The 20753-nt window shown below is 42.5% G+C and overlaps 1 protein-coding gene across 3 annotated transcripts; it reads left to right on the top strand.

Moving 5' to 3' along the window:
* Positions 1–660: 660 nt before the first annotated feature.
* On the top strand, positions 661–7504 carry FST (follistatin). 3 transcript variants are annotated; one of them, XM_047878346.1, is made up of 6 exons: positions 661–1180; positions 3054–3245; positions 3678–3896; positions 4233–4457; positions 5126–5353; positions 6315–7504. In XM_047878346.1, the coding sequence occupies exons 1-6, from the start codon at positions 1096–1098 to the stop codon at positions 6395–6397; spliced, it is 1032 nt and encodes a 343-aa protein (XP_047734302.1). In that variant the 5' UTR covers positions 661–1095; the 3' UTR covers positions 6398–7504. The 3 variants fall into 3 exon arrangements, with proteins under 3 accessions (XP_047734302.1, XP_047734312.1, XP_047734293.1); XM_047878356.1 differs by having other exon boundaries at positions 669–1180; positions 5123–5353; positions 6051–7504; XM_047878337.1 differs by having other exon boundaries at positions 670–1180; positions 5123–5353.
* The last annotated feature ends 13249 nt before the right edge of the window (positions 7505–20753 follow it).

Genomic DNA, 20753 nt, shown 5'->3' with positions numbered 1-20753 from the left:
ACATTTTTGTTTGCTTGTGACTCGTCGAGACCGAGGGCCGCGTCTCGGCCCGGCTCAGCCAAGGTGGAAGGCGCCGGCGCTGGGGTTCTTAGCCCCGACTCCGGACGGGGGGTGGCCGCACAGTCAAGCACGCACAGACCCAGACACAAAACCTCGCCGGTCCCGCGCCCAGGCTGCGGGGGCCTAAAACTGCCGCGCGCCCCGGCGGAGCGGCGGGGCCAGCGCGCTCCGATCCGGCCGCCACCCGGGTATTTCAGCAGCTCCGGGCTCTCTGGGCGTTTGCAAAGTCTTTCTGGAGCGGAGGAGCGGGAGGAGAGACAAACTCCCGGGTTCCCCCCCACCACCACCACCACAGCTCCGTTCCGCCCGCCGCCGCCGCCGCAGCCGCCGCCTCCTCCTCCTCCAGCGCCCCCACCGCGCCCCCCTGCATATACACACACACACACACACACACACACACACACACTCTCTCTCTCTCTCTCTCTCTCTCTCTCTCTCTCTCTCTCTCTCACACACACACTCACACTCACACAGACACGCCACCCCGGACGCGCCGGCGTTGCCTGCGAGCGGCGGCGTGCAGGACTTGAAGTGGGTGTTCTTCCCCACTCCCCACCCCCGAAGCGTCGCCCCCACCCCCCGCCCGGCCGCCTTCCCCCTCCCTCTCCCTCCTACGCAAATAAGAACTCGGCGATTCCCCTCCTGCCGCTTTGATTTCGGGCACCTCCAACAGATAATTGGGAAGGGTTTCCAGAAGGTGGGAAATGTCACCTGATTCACACTGAACTTTTAAAAGCTCCCCACCCCCAAGGAGCCGCGCACACCCTTGCTCGCGGCCGCCCTCCCACTGCCCCACACACTGGGAGACCGCCCACCGCAAACCGCGGAGACCCCCGTCTAGATTTAAAGCGCGGCTGCGCCCGGCTTCTGACGTCCATTGAATCGCGCGGGCGGCCGGCGGCGAGCGCGGGGCTGCGCCGGGATCGCTGCGCCCTCCGCCGCTCGCCTTTGCGACGCGCGCCGCTCGCCCGAGCCACCCGCCGCCGCGCCCGCTCCCCGCGCCGCCGCACTCCTCGCCCCGCGTCTGCCCCCACGATGGTCGGTCCCAGGCACCAGCCCGGCGGGCTGTGCCTCCTGCTGCTGCTGCTCTGCCAGTTCATGGAGGACCGCAGCGCCCAGGGTAAGCGAGGGGAGATGCGCTGGGAGGCTCGGCTGCGGGCAGGGGTTTGTACTTTACTGTCGTCTGCACCGGGTCTGTTCTAAGCAACGCTGCTCTCGGAAGATTTTGGACCAACTTAGCGACTCCGGGATGGAGTGGAGTGGGAAAACTGAAGGCAGTGACACTTTCGGACTGCCAGCCGAGTTGGGAGCGCGGTTATCCTTTAAAAGGAAAGGGAGTAAGCTGGAGCCTCTCTCAGTAGTTAGGGTTAGATGCTCCAAGTTCTGGACAGAATGAGTTTAGATGTTATCTCCCCTATTTTGGCTCTGAAGAAGGGGACAGGCATCAGTAGCCTGGAGATTTCAGTCGATCCATTTGCACTGTAACCTCTTTCCCTCCCACATCTTTTGGATACTTTAAAAAATGACTGGGGGATGGGGGTAGATACTGAAATTTCTTCAGTGGCCGGGGGACGTGGTTTCAGCAACTTTGCCCAAACTTGGAGATGTGGGTGCTGAAAATTTTAGAGTGAAATAGTTTTCTGCCTAGTGGATGCTTCTTCCAACCCCTTCCCCCCAACCCCGCAAAAAAAAAAAAAAAAAATTACCCCGGAGTGTTTTGAGTAGTTCACAATTTTTTTTTTCTCTGTGCCTCATTCCTCCGACTAACTTTATGGAGAACAGCGAGGAAGGACCTCACAACTTCTTTAATTTCTGAGATGCATTAAGAGCAAATTTCTAAAGTTTGGGTTTTTTTTTTTTAATCAAATTTATTGCAGTGAGTCTTCGGACACAATTTTTAAAAATAATAATAATAGCAGCTTGCGGTCCAATGATTGTTCAAATTGTATTGACGGTTCCTAAGAAGACTTCCTGACCCAAACGCGAACCTGGGAAGGCGGGGGGGGGGGGGGGGGGGGGGGGGGGAGGGGAAAGTACTTGCAAAGATTTCTCTCGGTAGGTATGAGCTAGGTATATGTTGCCGTGAAATAGTAGGAAGCCGCCCCGTCCCCTGTTCTTTTTTCCTCTACACTTTTCTGGAGACAGATGTGTAACTTTCCCTCTTGAGCGTTACCGTTTTGAGTGTGTTGTGAGCTGTCCCCCTGGGCACTGCCCCCTCGCCGCCCTCACCTTTCGGGGCGAGGCGCTGCCTGGGTGCCGCGGACGTGGGCGCCGAGAAAAGCTGCCCTCGGAGATTTCGAAAGACCGCGGTGGCCGCGGGCGTCCTCTGGGTCTGGCGGATTGCAAAACGGGCCGGGCGGGCGGGCTGCGCCTCGAGGCCGCGCGGGGCAGCTCCGGGCAGGGCCCGGCTGCTTTTTTGCTTTCATTTTTCACAAGTGCCTTTTGCTTGATCTGCTCCTGTTGTGTGTGTCTGTGTCGGTCTCTCTCTCTCTCTCTCAAGTTCTCCTACTCTCTTAACCTCTGTCACAAATAATTCTCGTACCGCCTACATGAAACCAACATGTAAAAACATCCGTCGCATCCTGTTTTTGTCAGGTTCTTTAATCTGCTCTTCGAGTCGCTGCAGGTTATGAAATGGGACGAATAAAAGTAAACAGTCTAGTAAAAGTCAATGCAAGCTGCACGTGTTGTGTCTGGGTCACTGGTAACTGACATTGATATGGCTGGGGCGCTCTGGCTTCTCGCTCTCCTCCCCCCTCACCCACCCCCCACCTCTTCAACCGTCTCCCCCGCCCCCCTTTCCCCACCCCTTCACTCCCTTCCATTTATTTTCTGCTTTTCTCTCCCATGTCTCTCTACTCCTCCACAGTCACTCCCGCCCCATCCCCGCTGGGTCTCCTCCTTCCCTCGCAAGCTCGCCACCTCGCCCCCTCCCTCCCCCTACTCCGCCTCTCCTCTCGCTCACCCACCTCCCCACCCCTGTCTCCTCGCAGCTGGGAATTGCTGGCTCCGCCAAGCGAAGAACGGCCGCTGCCAGGTCCTGTACAAGACCGAACTGAGCAAGGAGGAGTGCTGCAGCACCGGCCGCCTGAGCACCTCGTGGACCGAGGAGGATGTAAATGACAACACGCTCTTCAAGTGGATGATTTTCAACGGGGGCGCCCCCAACTGCATCCCCTGTAAAGGTAGGACTCTTCCTCCCCAGCTTCCAGGCCCTCAGTAGAGGGCGTCTTATCCTCACCTTCCCCGTTGCCCAGCTGGGGTGCGTTCGAGGGTTCCCTCTATCTTCCCGCAGTCCCGGTAAGACTTTCGGGTTGAATCTTGCCTGGTACACACTGCCGGCAAAACATGGTTGCCAGAGGTTCCTGGACTTAACTGGCCAAGTGTGGTGGTGGAGCCAACCAACGCGCACTCTTTGAGAGAGATTTGAGTATAGGGTGCCGACCACTGACCCCACCCCCATCCCCACCCCCTCCTCAACTACTAGGAGAGAGCTGGACCCCTCTGGCAGGAACTCTTGGCCACAGGGTGGGTCCTGCAAGGCCTCCACAGCCCTCCTGGCTGACTTGCATACTGCCTGGCCCTGGCTTTGATCCATCCCTCTTTCCAACCCTTAGAAACATGTGAGAACGTGGACTGTGGACCCGGGAAAAAATGCCGAATGAACAAGAAGAACAAACCCCGCTGCGTCTGCGCCCCAGACTGTTCCAACATCACCTGGAAAGGGCCAGTCTGCGGGCTGGATGGGAAAACCTACCGCAACGAATGTGCACTCCTCAAGGCCAGATGTAAAGAGCAGCCGGAACTGGAAGTCCAGTACCAGGGCAAATGTAAAAGTAGGTCCTCCCTGGTTCCCCCCCCCCTCCAGCTTTCCACCTGAGGTGGTCCCACTGGAAGACCCCTGGGGTGTGGTATTGTCCACCCTAAGAGCCTAATAATGATGATGATGCAAAACAAAGCAGACTTTTTTAATGTTCTGAAGACTTCTTAAGAACTCAGATGGGACCAACCTAGGGTCATAGATTTTCTCTTGAAACCACTGGGTTCCCAAAGTGCTTGTTGAAAAGCTGGGTGCTTCCTTTTATGATTTCCTTGATAATATCAAATGCTCACTCCCGAACAGCCAGGAAGTGCCTATTATTAATGTGTATTTCTTTCCTTCTTTATTTCAGAGACATGTCGGGATGTTTTCTGTCCAGGCAGCTCCACATGCGTGGTGGACCAGACTAACAATGCTTACTGTGTGACGTGTAACCGGATTTGCCCAGAGCCCACCTCCTCTGAACAGTATCTCTGTGGGAATGATGGTGTGACCTACTCCAGTGCCTGTCACCTGAGGAAGGCTACCTGCCTACTGGGCAGATCGATTGGATTAGCCTATGAGGGAAAGTGTATCAGTAGGTATTCTGGATTAAGGAAGGAAAAGTGGAAACATGGTCAGAAAGGCTAGTTCTACTGGTAAAGCTGTGAGGTCAATCAAATAAGCCTAAATTCGCCCCATAATGCATAGTTTCACCAAAGGGGGAACTAGTCTCCAGTTTGGGTAAACTGTGGTAACCACAGCATTCCTCAAGGAAACAGTTATCTTCTGGAAGCATTGGCATATATATTGAAATGCCAGCAAGAAATGGGAAACAACTTTCTGTCTTGGAAAACTTAGAATTCACTCAATTTTACACATTTTTAGGTGCTAGACTTGCTGTAAGCAAGAAATAATTGCTTAACAGTTACTGAAAATCTGTTATCAGATTCTAATACTGATGGAATTCTTTATTTTTCAAAAGATTTCACTTGAGGGAAATAATGAAATCCTTATTTAACTCCAGGATACTGTGATAACCTGTTCCCCCAAAATACTATTTTTGTGTACTAGTAGGGAGTGTAGGGACTGTGTGTGTTTAAGTTTCAGTTTTATTATCAAGCATTTTTGCATGAGATCTCCACTATCCTGTTAGTAAATCATAAGCTATATGTTTGTCTTTACTGACAGAGGACTAAAGAAAGGGAAAAACAGGGAGAGGAGGGAAAGCAATTTACTCATCACAGGTGTATTATATCCTAGAAGCAAAGTCCTGTGAAGATATCCAGTGCACTGGTGGAAAAAAGTGTTTATGGGATTTCAAGGTTGGCAGAGGCCGGTGTTCCCTCTGCGATGAGCTGTGCCCCGAGAGTAAGTCCGAGGAGCCTGTCTGTGCCAGTGACAATGCCACTTACGCCAGTGAGTGTGCCATGAAGGAGGCTGCCTGTTCCTCAGGTGTGCTGCTGGAAGTCAAGCACTCCGGATCTTGCAACTGTAAGTACAGTTTCTTACCTTTGCCGCAATGTGAGGCCTTCCCAGGCAAGCCCTAGGGAACGGAGACCTCAAAAGCACGAAAACCTTCCAATATAAGCCCATTTCTGTTTAAATTGGGTAGCTGCTAGGGGCACCTGGGTGGCTCAGTCGGTTAAGAGACTGACTTTGGCTCAGGTCATGATCTCACAGCTCATGGGTTCGTGGGTTCGAGCCCTTCATGGGGCTCTAACAGCTCAGAGCCTGGAGCCTGCTTCCGAATCTGTGTCTCCCTCACTCTCTGCCCCTCCCCAGCTCACACTCTGTCTCTGTCTCTCAAAAATAAACGTTAAAAAAAAATTTTAATTAGGTAGCTGCTAAATTTCACCAACAATCCAGTGGTCCACAGAAAAATTCCCTGGAATGTTTCCCGGCGTTAGGACTTGTCCAATGATCATCAACGGGCTTGCCTCTAAAAACCTAGCTCTAGTCATTTGCCCTTAATTCTTTTGCTGTAGTAATGTGCTTGGCCGTTTGCTTTATTAACACTTGAATCTAAACTAACTGCTTCAAAAGTTTTTTGTTTTTTTTTTTCTTTTTCAAAGACAGCTGTATATTATCACACATGGGCTGCTGCTTTTCGCAGTTGCCTCTACTAACTCTGAATTAAGGACCCAAAGCAGTTATACCTAGAACACGAGCGCTTTTTATCTAATTTCAGGAATCTGCCCGTAAAACCTGAGCCATTGATTCTTCAGAACTTTCTGCAGTTTTTGACTTCATAGATAATGTTTAAAAAAAAAATGTTTTTTAAACTTATTGCATAACAGCAGATGCCAAAAACAAAGCATCTCACTGCAAGTCACATAAAAATGCAACGCTGTAATATGGCTGTCTCAGAGGGCTTTGAAAACATACACTGAGCTGCTTCTGCGCTGTTGTTGTCCATATTTAAACAACAGCTCCCCTGTATTCCCCCATCTAGCCATTTCGGAAGACACCGAGGAGGAAGAGGAAGATGAAGACCAGGACTACAGCTTTCCTATATCTTCCATTCTAGAGTGGTAAACCCTCCACCAATGTTCAGTGTTGATATAGCCTTTGGGCAAAAAAAAAAAAAAAAAAAAAAAAAAAAGAAAAGAAAAGAAAAAATATATTGTCCATACTGTAAATAAGTGTATGCTTATTTATTTGGGGGGAAAACTATACATAAAGGACGTTTGTCCTAGAGCTCTCTCCCAGGCCACCTTGTTACTCATTGGACACGGAGAGGCAGTCATTGTGAGGTCTACTGGATGAGGCCCATAGTTGAGACTTGTAGACATTTATTTATACTGTGTCATGTTTTATAATTTATACATAAAATGTCTGGTTGACTGTACACCTTGTTTTTGAAGAAATTTATTCGTGAAAGGAAGAGCAGTTGTTATTTATTGTGAGGTCTCTTGCTTGTAAAGTAAAAGCTTTTTTTTTTCCTTGTAAACCATTTAAGTCCATTCCTTACTATTCACTCACTCATCTGTCTCCCTTCATCTCACTGTTGTTAGACTCTTTTCCACTTTAACAAACTTGCATGTCAGTTTCTGTCATGTTTTTTATTTATTGGATTCTCTGCTGCCTGTTCTGTACATACATGATCCCTCGGGTTTTGTTTACAAGGAATCTTGACTGACCAAAAGGCATTATAACTGACTCAAATAGAAGGTACAGAGGATACATCTTTGAGGAAACTCCTAGTTCAGTTCTCTTGTCATGATTTGGGAGAGAAGGGGTGATAGAAATGTTAGAATTCTAATAATGTACTTTTAAGATGTTACAAATCCAAAGAAATTGATATGGGTATCCGGAGACTGAAGGAAGGGAATGCTATACATTCAACCTTTTGTTAGGTGTTTCCTGTAAGCTACTCTGCTGTACCTTTTAAATTAGTTCCTTTTCAAACAACGTGTCGCTAAAAGTTATATCAAAGCTTTATCAGTTCAAGTTTCTTGCTTTTCATAATACTTTTTTCTGATGCAATTTTATATTTTCAAACATGGCAAGTTAAATATAAATTCATTTAAATATATAGTTTTGTACTTTTCTACCATGTAAATGTGCAATGTATATAAAAGTTATAATGTGTATTTGTAAATAAATGATGAGTGAAAAAATAAAAAAATTTTAAAAAGCCAATGGTCTCAATTGTTGATGTTAGAGACATTAAAGTGCATATGATATATTTGCTAAGAAATAGAGTGAGCCAGGACAATAGAAGCTGCAAAGCAAGGTAAATTGCAAATCACCTCAGTGGAGTCTGACACATAAAGGGATCTGAGGTCCAGCAACCCCTTGACAGGAGTGACTACATACCTAAAAGCACCATCATCTTGCCTGTCCATTTATATGGTCTTCTCCATAGCAGGGGAACCCTTTCTTTATCTTCCTTCATCTAAATAAAATGGATCATAGATCTTTAAAAAACAAAGTGCATCCCAAGGAAAAATGAAAATAGCCTAATATTTGACAAGCACATTCTAGAAATCAGAATATCAACGACAGAACTAGGCATTAGTGTTGGAGTTCTTGGGACTCGGGGTGAGGATGAGGCAGAGGTGGATTTCCACAACCACATGCATGGTTCATCAGGATTGATGACACTCGACCGTGTGTCAATATTTTGCAGGTTACTTTAAGACAGACGAGTCCCACTATTAGAGCCTAAGATTCCATACTGGCATCAATTGGTGGTCCTTACACATAATACATAGCAAGGTAATACAATTTTTCAATCCATTGAGTGCTAATTCATTGCCTAAGTATATTAAAAATATCAAAGGAATGCAAGATGCAAAGAAGTGAGGACTGGGTCTGTGGGAGGGAAAGAGCAAAGAACAGTCAATATTGCCAACATTGCTCAACAAGTAGATAACGATCTTTCTTTCAAAAACCATGACCCAAGATCCTTTTAATTTTGGATCTTTTAGGGTGCCTGGGTGGCTCAATCTGTTAAGCGTCCAACTTTGGCTCAGGTCATGATCTCCCAGCTCGTGGTTTCGAGCCCTGTGTTGGGCTCTGTGCTGACAGCTTGGAGCCCGGAGCCAACTTTGGATTCTGTGTTTCCGTCTCTCTCTACCCCTACCCTGCTTGTGCTCTGTCTCTCTCTCAAAAATAAATAAAAATTAAAAACAAAAATTTTTTTTAAATGTTCCTTTTGTGAAAACCCTCCTTAATATAACTATTAAAAATGATTATAGGAGACTCTTGGCTCTCAACTGTGGTCACCAAATTTGGTGGAGGCGGAAGGGCCTTTTGGGTAGGCAGTTTATATAATGACTGGGAACCTGTAGGGTTTGTTAGCCTCCAGCCCCAGTTTCCCAGGGAAAGGTGAAAGGGAGGTGCAGAAGACCAACAGGCTGCCATTAACCCCAGCGAAGACAGGGTCATAACTTCTCCAGTGCCCAGAAGCTACTGGCATGCCACTGGGGATGGGCTTTTGGGAAAGGAAAGAGCTGCAGATACAGTTTCACAGCCCTTCCTGGAGTTGATTTGTTACTTTGTCCTGGGATACTACAGACGCTTTAAAGCTGCCATTGATGATCAGAGTAAAAATGTCAGATTTAACAGGCACCAATGTGTGTCTTAGCAAGGGGGAGTGATAAAGTCAACAGCTTGCCTTTTAAACAATATCCTGATTATTTAAAATTTATATTTTATATTTGTTAGCATCAATCATTCCTTTCAGACACTAGACAGTATCACATTTTCCTTCTTGGAGTTTCCTATTTTTCAGTAATCCTGTATTAAGCTAATTAGTACCAAAAAAATAGAAGTCTCTTCTAAACTTAAAATTAGATCAATATCATTAAGCTATTGTTAGAATTTCAACTATGATTCAAAATGTCTAAAAAAAATCTAATTTTCTTTAGCTTAGGCATACAATATAATAGAAACAGTTGCTAGTAGCTAGTTAACTCATTAAAACTAGCTTTAATTAGTATGACTACATCCTAATCATCATTAGGGATTCTAAAATATCAAGTAATAGCAAAAAAAATCTATCAGAAGTCTAATTTTCATCAGCTGTCATCCTAAATTAAGATTTTTATATGCTGTGTGGAGATGGTTTCTAGAATATGATAAAAATAAAATCTGGCATAATTAGAGTTATTCTCAAATATGACAGCTAAATGCAGTAACTGACCTTGGACTGGATCCTGTACCCAAGGAGGAAAATGCTATAAATAATGTTAATGGGCCAATTGACAAATTGGAATACTGTTCATAGATTAAAGTATTGAATCAATGTTGAATTTACTAAAATTTATTACTATAATGTGGTCACAAAAGAGATTATCCCTATATGCGGGAAATACACATCAAGGTATTAAGGAGAAAGGACCACAAAGTATGTAACTAACCCTTAAATGATTTAAAAGGAAAAAAAATAACTTTTTAGTTTTTTCCCCATATGTATTCAGAGAAAGCACACAAATGGAAAGAATTAGAGTAAAATGTAAACAGTAAAGAGAATTTGAGTAAAAGGTATATGGGTATTTTTAATGCTATCTTTATTTTTGCAACTTTTCTGTAAGTTTGAACTTATATGCAAATAAAAAGTTTAAAAATCTAAAATCATTCTTAAGAAGGAGAGGTGCATAGTACATTGCTTCTCTCATTCTCTAGGAAAGCAAATGACAGCTCAGAGTCATTTAAAAAATCATTTGTATGAACAAAAGTCTCTGGAAAATAATTCCAGTGACTTTACCAAGGCTACCTGAAGAATCAAAATTGGCAATGAGAGAGTTCCTGGCACCTAAACCATACCGAAACTGAGAAACAGCCTTTTCTTTTCTGTAATGATCTTAAAATTTAGAGTCGTTAGTACCTTTGCTAAAACACCGCAAACACTCTAAGCCCTGGTTTTCTCCACTGCTTGCTAGCTGTTATTTAGACAAGTAATTTAATCTTTCTGTGCCTCAGTTTCCCCATGTATGTAGTCAGGATAATTAAAGTGTCTCCCTCATAATAATGCTGTGAGGCTTAAATGAGATACGATGTGTAAAGTGCTTAGATGGGTGTCTGACACATTAAAAAGTCAGTCAATCAGCGTTCTCTAAGATTATAATAATTCTTACTAATTAAAGAAAAGCAAAGATGGAACTGTGGCTCATCAACCAAACTCTATCTTAAAAATGCAATGAATGAGGAATAGCACTAATCAAGACCAGAAGCACAATTGTGAACAGTTTTTAAATTAAAGGTAAATAGGGGCTCCTGGGTGGCTCAGTCAGTTGGGCGTCTGACTTTAGCTCAGGTCATGATCTCACGGTTTGTGAGTTTGAGCCCTGTGTCAGGCTCTGTGCACAGCTTGGAGCCTGCTTTGGATTCTGTGTCCCAGTCTCTCTCTGCCCCTCCCCCACTTATGCTCTGTCACTGTCTCTCAAAAATAAATAAATGTAAAATAAACCTTTTAAAGGTAAATATAATTTTAAAGTACTTCAGCCATGTTAATATTTAACAAAATTCACAAAGTTCTAGGTGGTGTAGAAGGAGTATACAGTTGAAAATAGCAAGTTTAAATACACTATTTCCTATAGAAATTTTTAAAGTTTCACTAATCCACCAATATTTCCAAAGCCACAAAATATGTATATCTTTTGTCCTTTTGCTCACACACCCAATTTAATCCCAGGTAGTAAACTAAATTAAATCAATCTTCTTTCATTTTGATATGATTGCCTACCCTACCTATAGTCTCCTAAAGATAGCAATAAACTATTTTCAAACTATCAAAAATCCTAATGTAAATTGTGTAATTCCAAGAAATAAAAAGATGATATATTATTTAATTAATAAACTCATTTCTTAAAGAACATTTATCAAAACCTGAGTCCTAAGACAGACACATTTCTGTTCTTCCCATTACACTTTCCATTCAGATCAGGGTACACTCATTCTTCAGCCAAAAGTTGTCATGTAAATAGACTCCAGGCATGCCTGCCCTGCATATTCAGCAGACCTGCCCAGACATGTCCAAATCCCAGCTTCTATTTAGCTGGAATCCCCCATGAGTACTAAATGGTCCCTGGGTTTTGCCATCCTTGGACCTCAGATATCTTGGCTGGTACCATCAAGATTCCTGTGGCTGAGTCCTTCAGACACTTAAAAACATATTCTCTGGATTACACCAAATGTAGTTTTGGCAAAGCTGTAATTGGTCATTTTTCTATTTTAAGAATATGGCCCAGGAACCAACTGGTACTGTTGGAAGCCAGATACACTCCCACCAAAAGTCTCTTGTATTCATTTCCTAAGGACTCAGGTTTCTGGCTAAAGGATGAGTATAAGCTTTTCTCAAGAATTTGAGGCAAGCAGGGGTGCCTGGGTGGCTCAGTCGGTTGAGCTTCTGACTTTGACTCAGGTCATGATCCCATGAATCATGGGGTTTGAGCTCTGCATCGGGCTCTGCACTGACAGCAAGAACCGGCTTCAGATCCTCTGTCTCCCTCTCTCTGGCCCTCCCCTGCTCTCTCTCTCAAAAATAAATAAACATTAAGAAACAAAAAAAAACTTTTAATAAAAAAAAAAGGAGTTTGAGGCAAGCAAAAAGAGGAAACGTTACAATCCTGGTGAGGAAGAGGGAGCTTTAGATTTTTCTAGTTTGAAAGTTTGAAGAAAAAATCTTGATAGATCGCTGTCTTTTTCAGCACCAAAAAAATTCATGGGACAATTTCACGGTCATGATACAACCCATAAAATCCAGTCTCTATAGTTTCTTGAGATCTTTTGGGATCTGTGGCCCAATGACAATAGGTAACAGAGGATTAGATCACTCAAAAGGCCAGTAATACCTAGAATTCCTAAGGTAGAGTCTTCTGCAGGATCAGAAACCCAGGAGACATCATCAAAATAGACTTAGGGCAATTTATTCATTGGATATGTGTAACCAGAATCCAGCCAATAAAATTCCCAAACATAATTGGTGCTACATAAATGGTGTAGTGCCTGGACAAGCAGCATCAACATTTCTTGGGAACTCATTACAAATACAAGTTCCCAGAGGCTGCCCCAAAACCACTGAACCAAATTCACTGAAGTTAGAGTCTAAGAATCTACACTTTTTAACAAGCTCTTCAGGTGATTCTTTATCATCTTGAAGTTTGAGAACTACTGCCCCAGAATCATTTCAAGTTCCAAGTAAGCCCTGGCTACCTGAAGGTCCAAAGGCAGCCAGAAAACCCATGTGTAATGGGTCTCTGGTAGAACTCCAGGGAAGCCATGATCAGCCCTGTTCCCCCAGGCTGACCTGACCAGGATTCTCACGCATAATGTGGCCTTCTTCTGCAGGAGTGCGCCTACTAGTGATAAAAGGACTTAGCCATAGACATTCACAAGGTCCATTTTTCCTAATATTCTCATCCTTCACTATATTAAGGGAGGTCTTTCCAGTGAGGCTTAAGCTGAGCTGGCTAAGAGTTGTGGACTTGTCTCCACCATCCCTTCCAGCAAGATGTGTTAAGGAATAAGTTTATCAGGAGATACTTGAATTTTTTTTTTTTAAGAAATTTCCATGCTCAGCATGGGGCTTGAACTCACAACCCTGAGATCAAGAGTCACATGCCTTACTGACTGAGCCAGTCAGGCACCCCTAGAGACTTGAATTTTGAATGAATAGTATTGACTTTCCAATCCTGATCCTCCCTTAAATTGACATTGGGTCCATTTCCCTTCCCGGGCACTTGCTGGCAACTTCCAGAAGTTCTGCATCATCTTCTTCAAGTAGTACTTCAGTTTCATCCATGGATCAGAAAGCAAAAACTGCTACTCATCTGGCCCACCTCTTCTAAGAACAGGGAGATCTAAGCAACTAGATGCAATAGACATACAAGCTTGAAACAGTTTAAGTGACATCCTCGGATGGACACATCCAGATGCAATGTCTCAAGGTTCCTAGCCTGAACCAAGAGTAGAATGACCTCTGTTTCTATTCCCTGCCATTTTACTCCCTCCTAGTCTCGTATTGTTTCCTACTTCAAATACCTCAATGATTCTCTTCCAGAACCATGGTTCTGTGAATTCCAGCCCATTTACCTACGTCCTCTGGCTAAAATCCTAACTATGGATCAGTGAAATCACCTTCTTCACACTTATGCTTATGCTGCTGAGCAAGGAATGAAATGCTCAAAAAGTACAAATTAGTGCCCCTACACAAGTATGGGATCTAATTTGAAATGGGGTTCTTTAGCCTCCAAAACAATATTTCATATACATGTCTCTTTCCCATTCCCTTTTGTGGCATTTCCAAACCCTCACCACTGTGCTCAAACAACATATCCACTCCCGTTCTCCCCACTTTCAGTATCTCATCTGCATAACTAGAAAATTGCTGCTGTAGGAAAGAATTACCTCAGCTTCCTCCACGTCCACCAGCATGACCCAGGAGTCTGCCTGATTCCAAACCATTTCTAATTGTCTTCCCTCCAATCCAGAGAATCTCATTTTCGAATCTGTGTTTCCACCACACCCCCTCCCAATCTCCTCCAGAAATTCAGTTAGCAGCTTTTCCTGCATAGTTTTTAATTTCTCCCTCTACAGTGGTTTTATTAACCTGAGCCTATAAATATGCTTCATAAACTTTTTAAAACTAAGGTTATAGAGGGACGCCAGGCTGGCTCCATTTGTAGAGCATGTGACTCTTGATCTCGGGTTTATGGGTTCAAGCCCCATGTTGGGCATAAAGCTTACTTAAAATAAATAAATAAATAAATAAAGTGATAGAAAATTGAAATAATATAATTAGGAAATCTTGCCTCATTCAAAGATATACATACCTGCACAAACACATAGGTAAAAAAACCTTTAGCTTTGGCTAGGCTTTCCAAAATAAATAAATAAATAAATAAAACTAAGAACGTTCTGACATTAGCAAAGACCCTTATATGGGAAAGTCAGATCTTTAGTGCTGATAACATGGGCCAAAGATCCAGGTAACAAAACAAAAAGAACAGGTTAAAATAAATATTTCCCTGGGGCACCTGGGTGGCTCAGTCACTTAAGCCTCCGACTTCAGCTCAGATCATGATCTCCTGGTTCGTTTTGTGAGTTCAAGCTCTGCATAGGGCTGTCTGCTGTCAGCGTGGAGCCTGCTTCAGATCCTCTGTCCCCCTCTCTCTCTGCCCCTCCCCTCCACACATGTGCGGGCACTCGCACTCTCTCTCTTAAATATAAATAAACATTATTAAAAATATATATAAATATTTTCCTTCACCAATATCCAGGAGCAGAAGGAATGAATATAGGCTAATATAACATTTTAAAAGTTGCTTTACTTCCTTGATTATCTGTTTAAAATTCTCCTGGAAGGTTCTAGATTTTATGGGCCAATATTACATCTCAACAAAAACCCACAGGGGCCATTTATTTATATTTTATGACAGCAATTTTGGGATCAACTATAAGCTTTTCAAAAATCTTATATATGACCTATTAAATTAATGCAAAACTTCAATAGTTAATGAGGAGGAAACTATAGATAAATTTATATCAATATGTAATAAATAAATAAAAATAGATAATCAATAATTCAGAATTTGTTAGAGAAATATTGCACCTTTAAAAATTTGCCAAGATGTCCAGAATAGACAAATCTGTACAGACAGAAATATTAGTAGTTGCCAGAGGCTGAAGGAAGAGTATGAAATTGGGGTGACTGCTGACGGATATGGGATTTCTTTTTCAGAGGATGAATATGTTCTAAAATTGATTGCAGTGCTGGTTGCACAGCTCTGTGAATATAGGAACACCAATGAATTGTACACTTTTTTTTTTAAGTTTATTTATGTATTTTGAGAGAGACAGAAAGAAAGTGAGTGGGGGAGGGGCAGAGAGACTCTCAAGCAAGTTCCATGTTATCAGCGCAGTGCCCAACTTGGTGCTCAAGCTTACAAACTGTGAGATCATAATCCGAGCTGAAATCAAGAGTCAGAGGCTTAATTCACTGAGCCACCCAGGTGCCCCTGAATTGTAGACTTTAAATAGATACATTGCCTGGGTAGGTGAATTTTATCCTTAGTAAAGCGGTTTGTTCCTTTGTTTGTTTGTTTGTTTGTTTTGATTACCCAGATCATTTAAATGGAAGAATTTCATAGTTCCACTTCACTTGAAAATTGCTTCAGTTTTACAGTTTATAAAGAGACACACATCATTACATTTTAGCACATTCTAGTTGTGTACTCTATACGATATTTACTCTACATTTCTATTCTCTTAAATACCAGTTTTGAAGGTGATAAATATAAGTCAAGCATTGAAATTAGAAATGTAGACAATTTAGTCCTTTTATATTCAGCGGGAGAAAAACTAAATATCTTCATGAATTAAAAATATGTCACAATTTCATACCATTTTGTGACTATAATAACTACGCCAGTAATAGAGAGAAGGTGGGGAAAGGAGTCAGAATTCTATGGGGAGAAAAAGATTTACTTTACCAGTGTACATTTCTTTTAATATTGCTAAGAAAATTCTCAGATTAGGAAAATGGTAAAAATCCCAGTCCTAATATATACCACTTTGTACTAAAAGCATTCAACATCAAATTAAAAGAACAATAACCAAATTCATATAAAAACTTTACCAAAAAAGAGAATAATTTTGGTCCCACCTGGCTATTAACATGGTCAAATAGTCTGAAAGCATTAATTATGTTGTGCTTCTTTTTCTTTTTTTTTTTTTTACGTTTATTTATCTTTGGGACAGAGAGAGACAGAGCATGAACAGGGGAGGGGCAGAGGGAGAGGGAGACACAGAATCCGAAACAGGCTCCAGGCTCTGAGCTGTCAGCCCAGAGCCCGACGTGGGGCTCGAACTCTCGGACCGCAAGATCATGACCTGAGCCGAAGTCGGCCGCCCAACCGACCAGGCCCGCCCAACCGACCAAGCCACCCAGGCGCCCCTTATGTTGTGCTTCTTATTGGTGTGCTGCCAGGACAGAAGTTATTTCTTTCTGTTTTCGATGTAAAGTATCACTGGAAAAAATAATTATTCATATAGAACAGTTTAATCTTTTGCAATATTTTATTTTTACTTGTACTGCATCTTGGAAATGAAAAGTTTGCAACTTTTTTTGGCAACTATATTTATACACCACAATTCTTTCTGATAAGAGCAAATTATTCCTTCTTTAAGAAAAATGTTCACATCCAAAATAAATATGCTTTAACTTTCCACATCGAAACTAAGTAGAGGGGTACTTGGGTGACTAAATCAGTTAAGTGTCCGAATCTTGGTTTCCACTCAGGTCATGATCTCCGGGTTCATGAGTTCGAGCCCCATATCAGGCTCTGTGCTGGTGGTGCAGAGCCTGCTTGGGATTCTCTCTCCCTCTCTCTCTCTCCACCCCTCCCCTGCTTGTGCTCTGTCTCTCTCTCTCCCTCTCTCTCTCAGAATAATTAAATAAACATGAAAAAAAAATCTTAACAAAAAAAAGGAAACTAAGTAGAAAAATTGAAAAAAGAAAAAAAAAACTAAATACAAAATTAGACCTTACCATCCAAATGCTGATTTTCCTTAATTTAAATTATTTTTCACAAATTACAGTTTTGAAATTGCAGCTTTCCTTTTCGGCATGTGGAAGAAGGAAAGAATTAACTATCTCTTTTCTCCTGAATATGATCTTTCACAAAATTCTTCAATCTTACTCAGATTCTCATTCTTTATTTAAAGTTGGATGTGCGTTTTGTTTTTTTTCTCTCTCCAGATTTTAATGTGATCATTCAATTCCTCTGGGCAAAAAAAAAACTTGAGAATTTATGCAAGCACTTGGTTGTTTATCTAGAATATTAATTATATATCCCTACATATGATATGCAACATCCTATGGCAATGATGCATATGCATATATAATGAACAGATATCCAGAGAGAATCTTTCCTCAAAACCCTACCTCAAATCACATAGGGATCCCTTATGGGGCTCCTGGGTGGCTCAATCAGTACAGCATGTGACTCTTGATCTTGGGGTTGGGAATTTGAGCTCCACATTGAGCATAGAGATTAATTTTTTAAAAATAATACATTAAAAAAAGGGGGCATCTGCCTGGCATATAGGATTTCCATAATCACCCAAAGCTGGTTGGGGTTTACACGAACCAAGGTTACTAATAGCTTACTTGTCAGAGAAACACATATCTTGCTCCACGTTTGAATTTTTGCAGAAAATTGACTGTGCTAATTATTCTGTTACACTTCTTTACCCCATCCACTCTTCATTCTCTTCTCTCCTGCTCTGTGCCCTGGAAAGTTGAACCCTGTGGACTGTATCTCTCATACCCACTTTGGGAGCTGGTTTTCCTCTAAGTTTAGCCAGAACCTGAGAAGAGAGCAGAGGATGGGAGACAGATGGGGGTTATTTATTCCTTGCTCCTTCCTCGTTTCAGCATCAACTCTCTGGCTGTAGCCGCTTCCCTCCATGACTATCCACTAGAAGCAGGGCAGCCCTATCTACACTTTCCCAGCTCTCTTTGAGTTCCAGAAACTCTACTTCCTTCCCTTGTCCCTTCTGTGGGGAAAGTAAGGGCTTTCTAAGTGCTTCACATAGCTTGTTTCCTCCCTTACCTCTTCCCATACCAAAGTCCTGTCCTGAACATACATTCTGACAAAACTTATCTGGGGTGAAGTCTCTCTTCTTGCCAGGACCCTGACTAACACAGATCTAAGACTTCCTTTTCAGACCCGATTTTTGGTTAATCAATCTTAAATTCATACAGGAAAAGGAAGGAGAAGACACTGAGGAAGAAAACAATTTCTCTACCACAGCCTGGTGTGACTGCTTCTCAGTTTGATCCACCTCATTTCACACAATTAAAAAAACACTGCTTTTGGGACCCCCTGGGTGGCTCAGTCAGTTAAGCATCCAACTCTTGATATTGGCTCAGGTAATGAACTCGCAGTTTCATGAATTCGAGCCCTGTGTGGGGCTCTGTGCTGACCCCACAGAGCCTGCTTGGGATTCTCCCTCTCTATCTGCCCCTCCCCCACTCACGCTCTCTCTGTCTCTCTCAAAATAAATAAATAAATTTTAAAAAACAGGAAAAAAAAAACCCCTGCTTTTGCTGACCCTGCTTCTAATCTTTGGATCCTTACCCAAGATACCTGAATGTGCATTTAGTTTTTTGTGCTTAATTTAGTGAACACAGTACTTTCATGCTCTTAGATTGGGACTTAGCAGCAAAGACAGGCAGCTTCCACCACAAACCAAAACAGACATTTATTGTGGCCCGTTTACTCGTTATATTAACACACTCCAGTTTGGGAACTAAAGCAATCTATTCCACCCCCCCAACCCCCCCCCCACCCCGCTCAGACTCGTCTCCAGGACCACAGTACCAATTTGCTTGAAAGCACAAGTTTTTCTATTGTGTGTTTGATAATGAGTCCGCTATAAGCACTGTTTATTTCTTTGCACAACTGAGGAGAAAAGTCTAGACTCAGAATCTGCTGCATTTTATAATTAACAAGGGAATTTATCCTATTTACATAATGGAGAGGATAGTTACAGTAAGACCAGTAAGATCATATCAATGCGTTCATTATCATAAGAAGATAAGTATATTAACATTGTAAGACAAACATATTTATTACTTTGAGTAAATGTAATTTTATATAACAAGTATTCTAACATATACAGTTTCTTTTTCTTTCTTAGAAAGAGAGAGCATATGAGTGGGGCAGAGGGGGAGAGAGGGGGAGGGGAGGAATCTTAAGCAGGCTCCACACTCAGCACAGAGCTGGACACGGGCCTCAATCCCACAATCCTGGGATCATGACCTGAACCTAAATTGAGAGGGGACGCCCAACTGACTGAGCCACCCAGGCACACCTAATATACAGTTTCTTAGAGTAAGCATACTTAAACATGCTTTGAGCTTAACATAGATTTAAGATTCTAGGTTAAGATTGTTAACCAAAAAATTAACATTTATATTTAGAAGATGTATATCATGTTAACAGATGTGTATAAGGAATCACAACTGAGTTTAAATGAGGCAAAATTTGTACAAATTTAAAGTGGAAGAGCTTTCCTCCTCTTCCCTCCCTAAACTGTGTTATTTACACGTCATGTTGTTAAAACCATGTAAGAACTTTTTTAAAGCCATGTTTGATTTGAATAGGAAATGCATACATGTGCTATGAAATTCAAAGGGAATAAAAAGATGTTTAGGGAAAGTATGTTTCTCTCCCACCTGTATACCCTGGTCACCAAGTTCCCCTCTTCTGAAGCAACTAATGTTATCAGTTTTCTGTATACTTTTCAGAAATATTCACTGCATAGGGGCGCCTGGGTGGCTCAGTTGGCTAAGCGTCCAACTCTGTTTTGGCTCGTTATGATCTTGAGGTTCATGAGTTCAAGTCCCACATCGGGGGCTCTGTGCGGACAGCGCAGAGCTTGCTTGGGATTCTCTCTCTCTCCCTTGCTCTCTGACTCTCCCCTGTTTCCTCTGTCTCTCTCTCAAAATAAATAAAGGAACTTAAAAAAAAAAAGAGACATATTTACTGCATAAACAGCATGTACCTGTATTTTTGTTTTGTTTTGCATAAATAGTATCATACTATAAATTCTATTGTGTATTTTGTTCACTGTTTATATCCTGTAGACTGTACCCCATTGGTATTGAGCTGGCTGATTTTTTTTTTTTTTTTTTTAAAGACGAAGTGCTGGGGCACCTGGGTAACTCAGTTGATTCGGTGTTAGACTTTGGCTCAGGTCATGATCTCACAGTTCATGGGTTCCAGCCCCACATTGGGCTCTGTGCTAACAGTTCAGAGCCTAGAGCCTGCTTCAGATTCTGGGTCTCTCTCTGTCCCTCCCTCCCTCATGCTCTGTCTCTCTGTCTCTCAGAAATAAACAAAAAAGATTTAAAGACGAAGTGTTAAGTTGCATAGACATACCACAACTTGGTCTACTTTGTAAGACCCTTCTTGTTTTGGATGCCCTATGCTAGCTACTCACCAACCCTTTATTTTCTGTCCACTTTTTTGGTTTGTTGCTTTGTTTTCACATATATAGCAGGAAAGATATAAACAAATGTGATAATGATGATGGTGATGATGATGATGATGATGATGATAGAAGGTTATATAAAGGTTAAGAGACAATTTGTTTCCACTGAGGATTTTTCAGTGTTGTGCTGGTAAGTGTGATTTAACAATCAGCTCTCCAGGGAGAAAAAGGCCTGAGTTGTGGCATTTAGTATCATGTTAATTTCTTGCTACCAATGCAATGTCACTAAACCCAGACTCTCTGAATAGATACAAAAGATTTAACCTCATCATCATACACAGCATTAAAATAATTAGGAAGTGATCAGTTTTAAAATTTTACTACTAGGGTGTCTGGCTGATTCAGTCAATTGAATGTCCAACTCTTAATTTCAGCTCAGGTC

Source organism: Prionailurus viverrinus, chromosome A1, assembly GCF_022837055.1.
Source record: "Prionailurus viverrinus isolate Anna chromosome A1, UM_Priviv_1.0, whole genome shotgun sequence".
NCBI classification, from domain to species: domain Eukaryota; kingdom Metazoa; phylum Chordata; class Mammalia; order Carnivora; family Felidae; genus Prionailurus; species Prionailurus viverrinus.
The sequence above is the reverse complement of the archived record's forward strand: the minus strand, read 5'-3'. Positions and strand labels throughout refer to the sequence as shown.

Coding starts and splice junctions, on each gene's coding strand:
- FST (XM_047878337.1), top strand. CDS start 1,096: ATGGTCGGTCCCAGGCACCAGCCCGGCGGGCTGTGCCTCCTGCTGCTG. Junction 3,246..3,677: donor CAACTGCATCCCCTGTAAAG/GTAGGACTCTTC, acceptor TCCAACCCTTAG/AAACATGTGAGAACGTGGAC. Junction 5,354..6,314: donor GCACTCCGGATCTTGCAACT/GTAAGTACAGTT, acceptor TCCCCCATCTAG/CCATTTCGGAAGACACCGAG.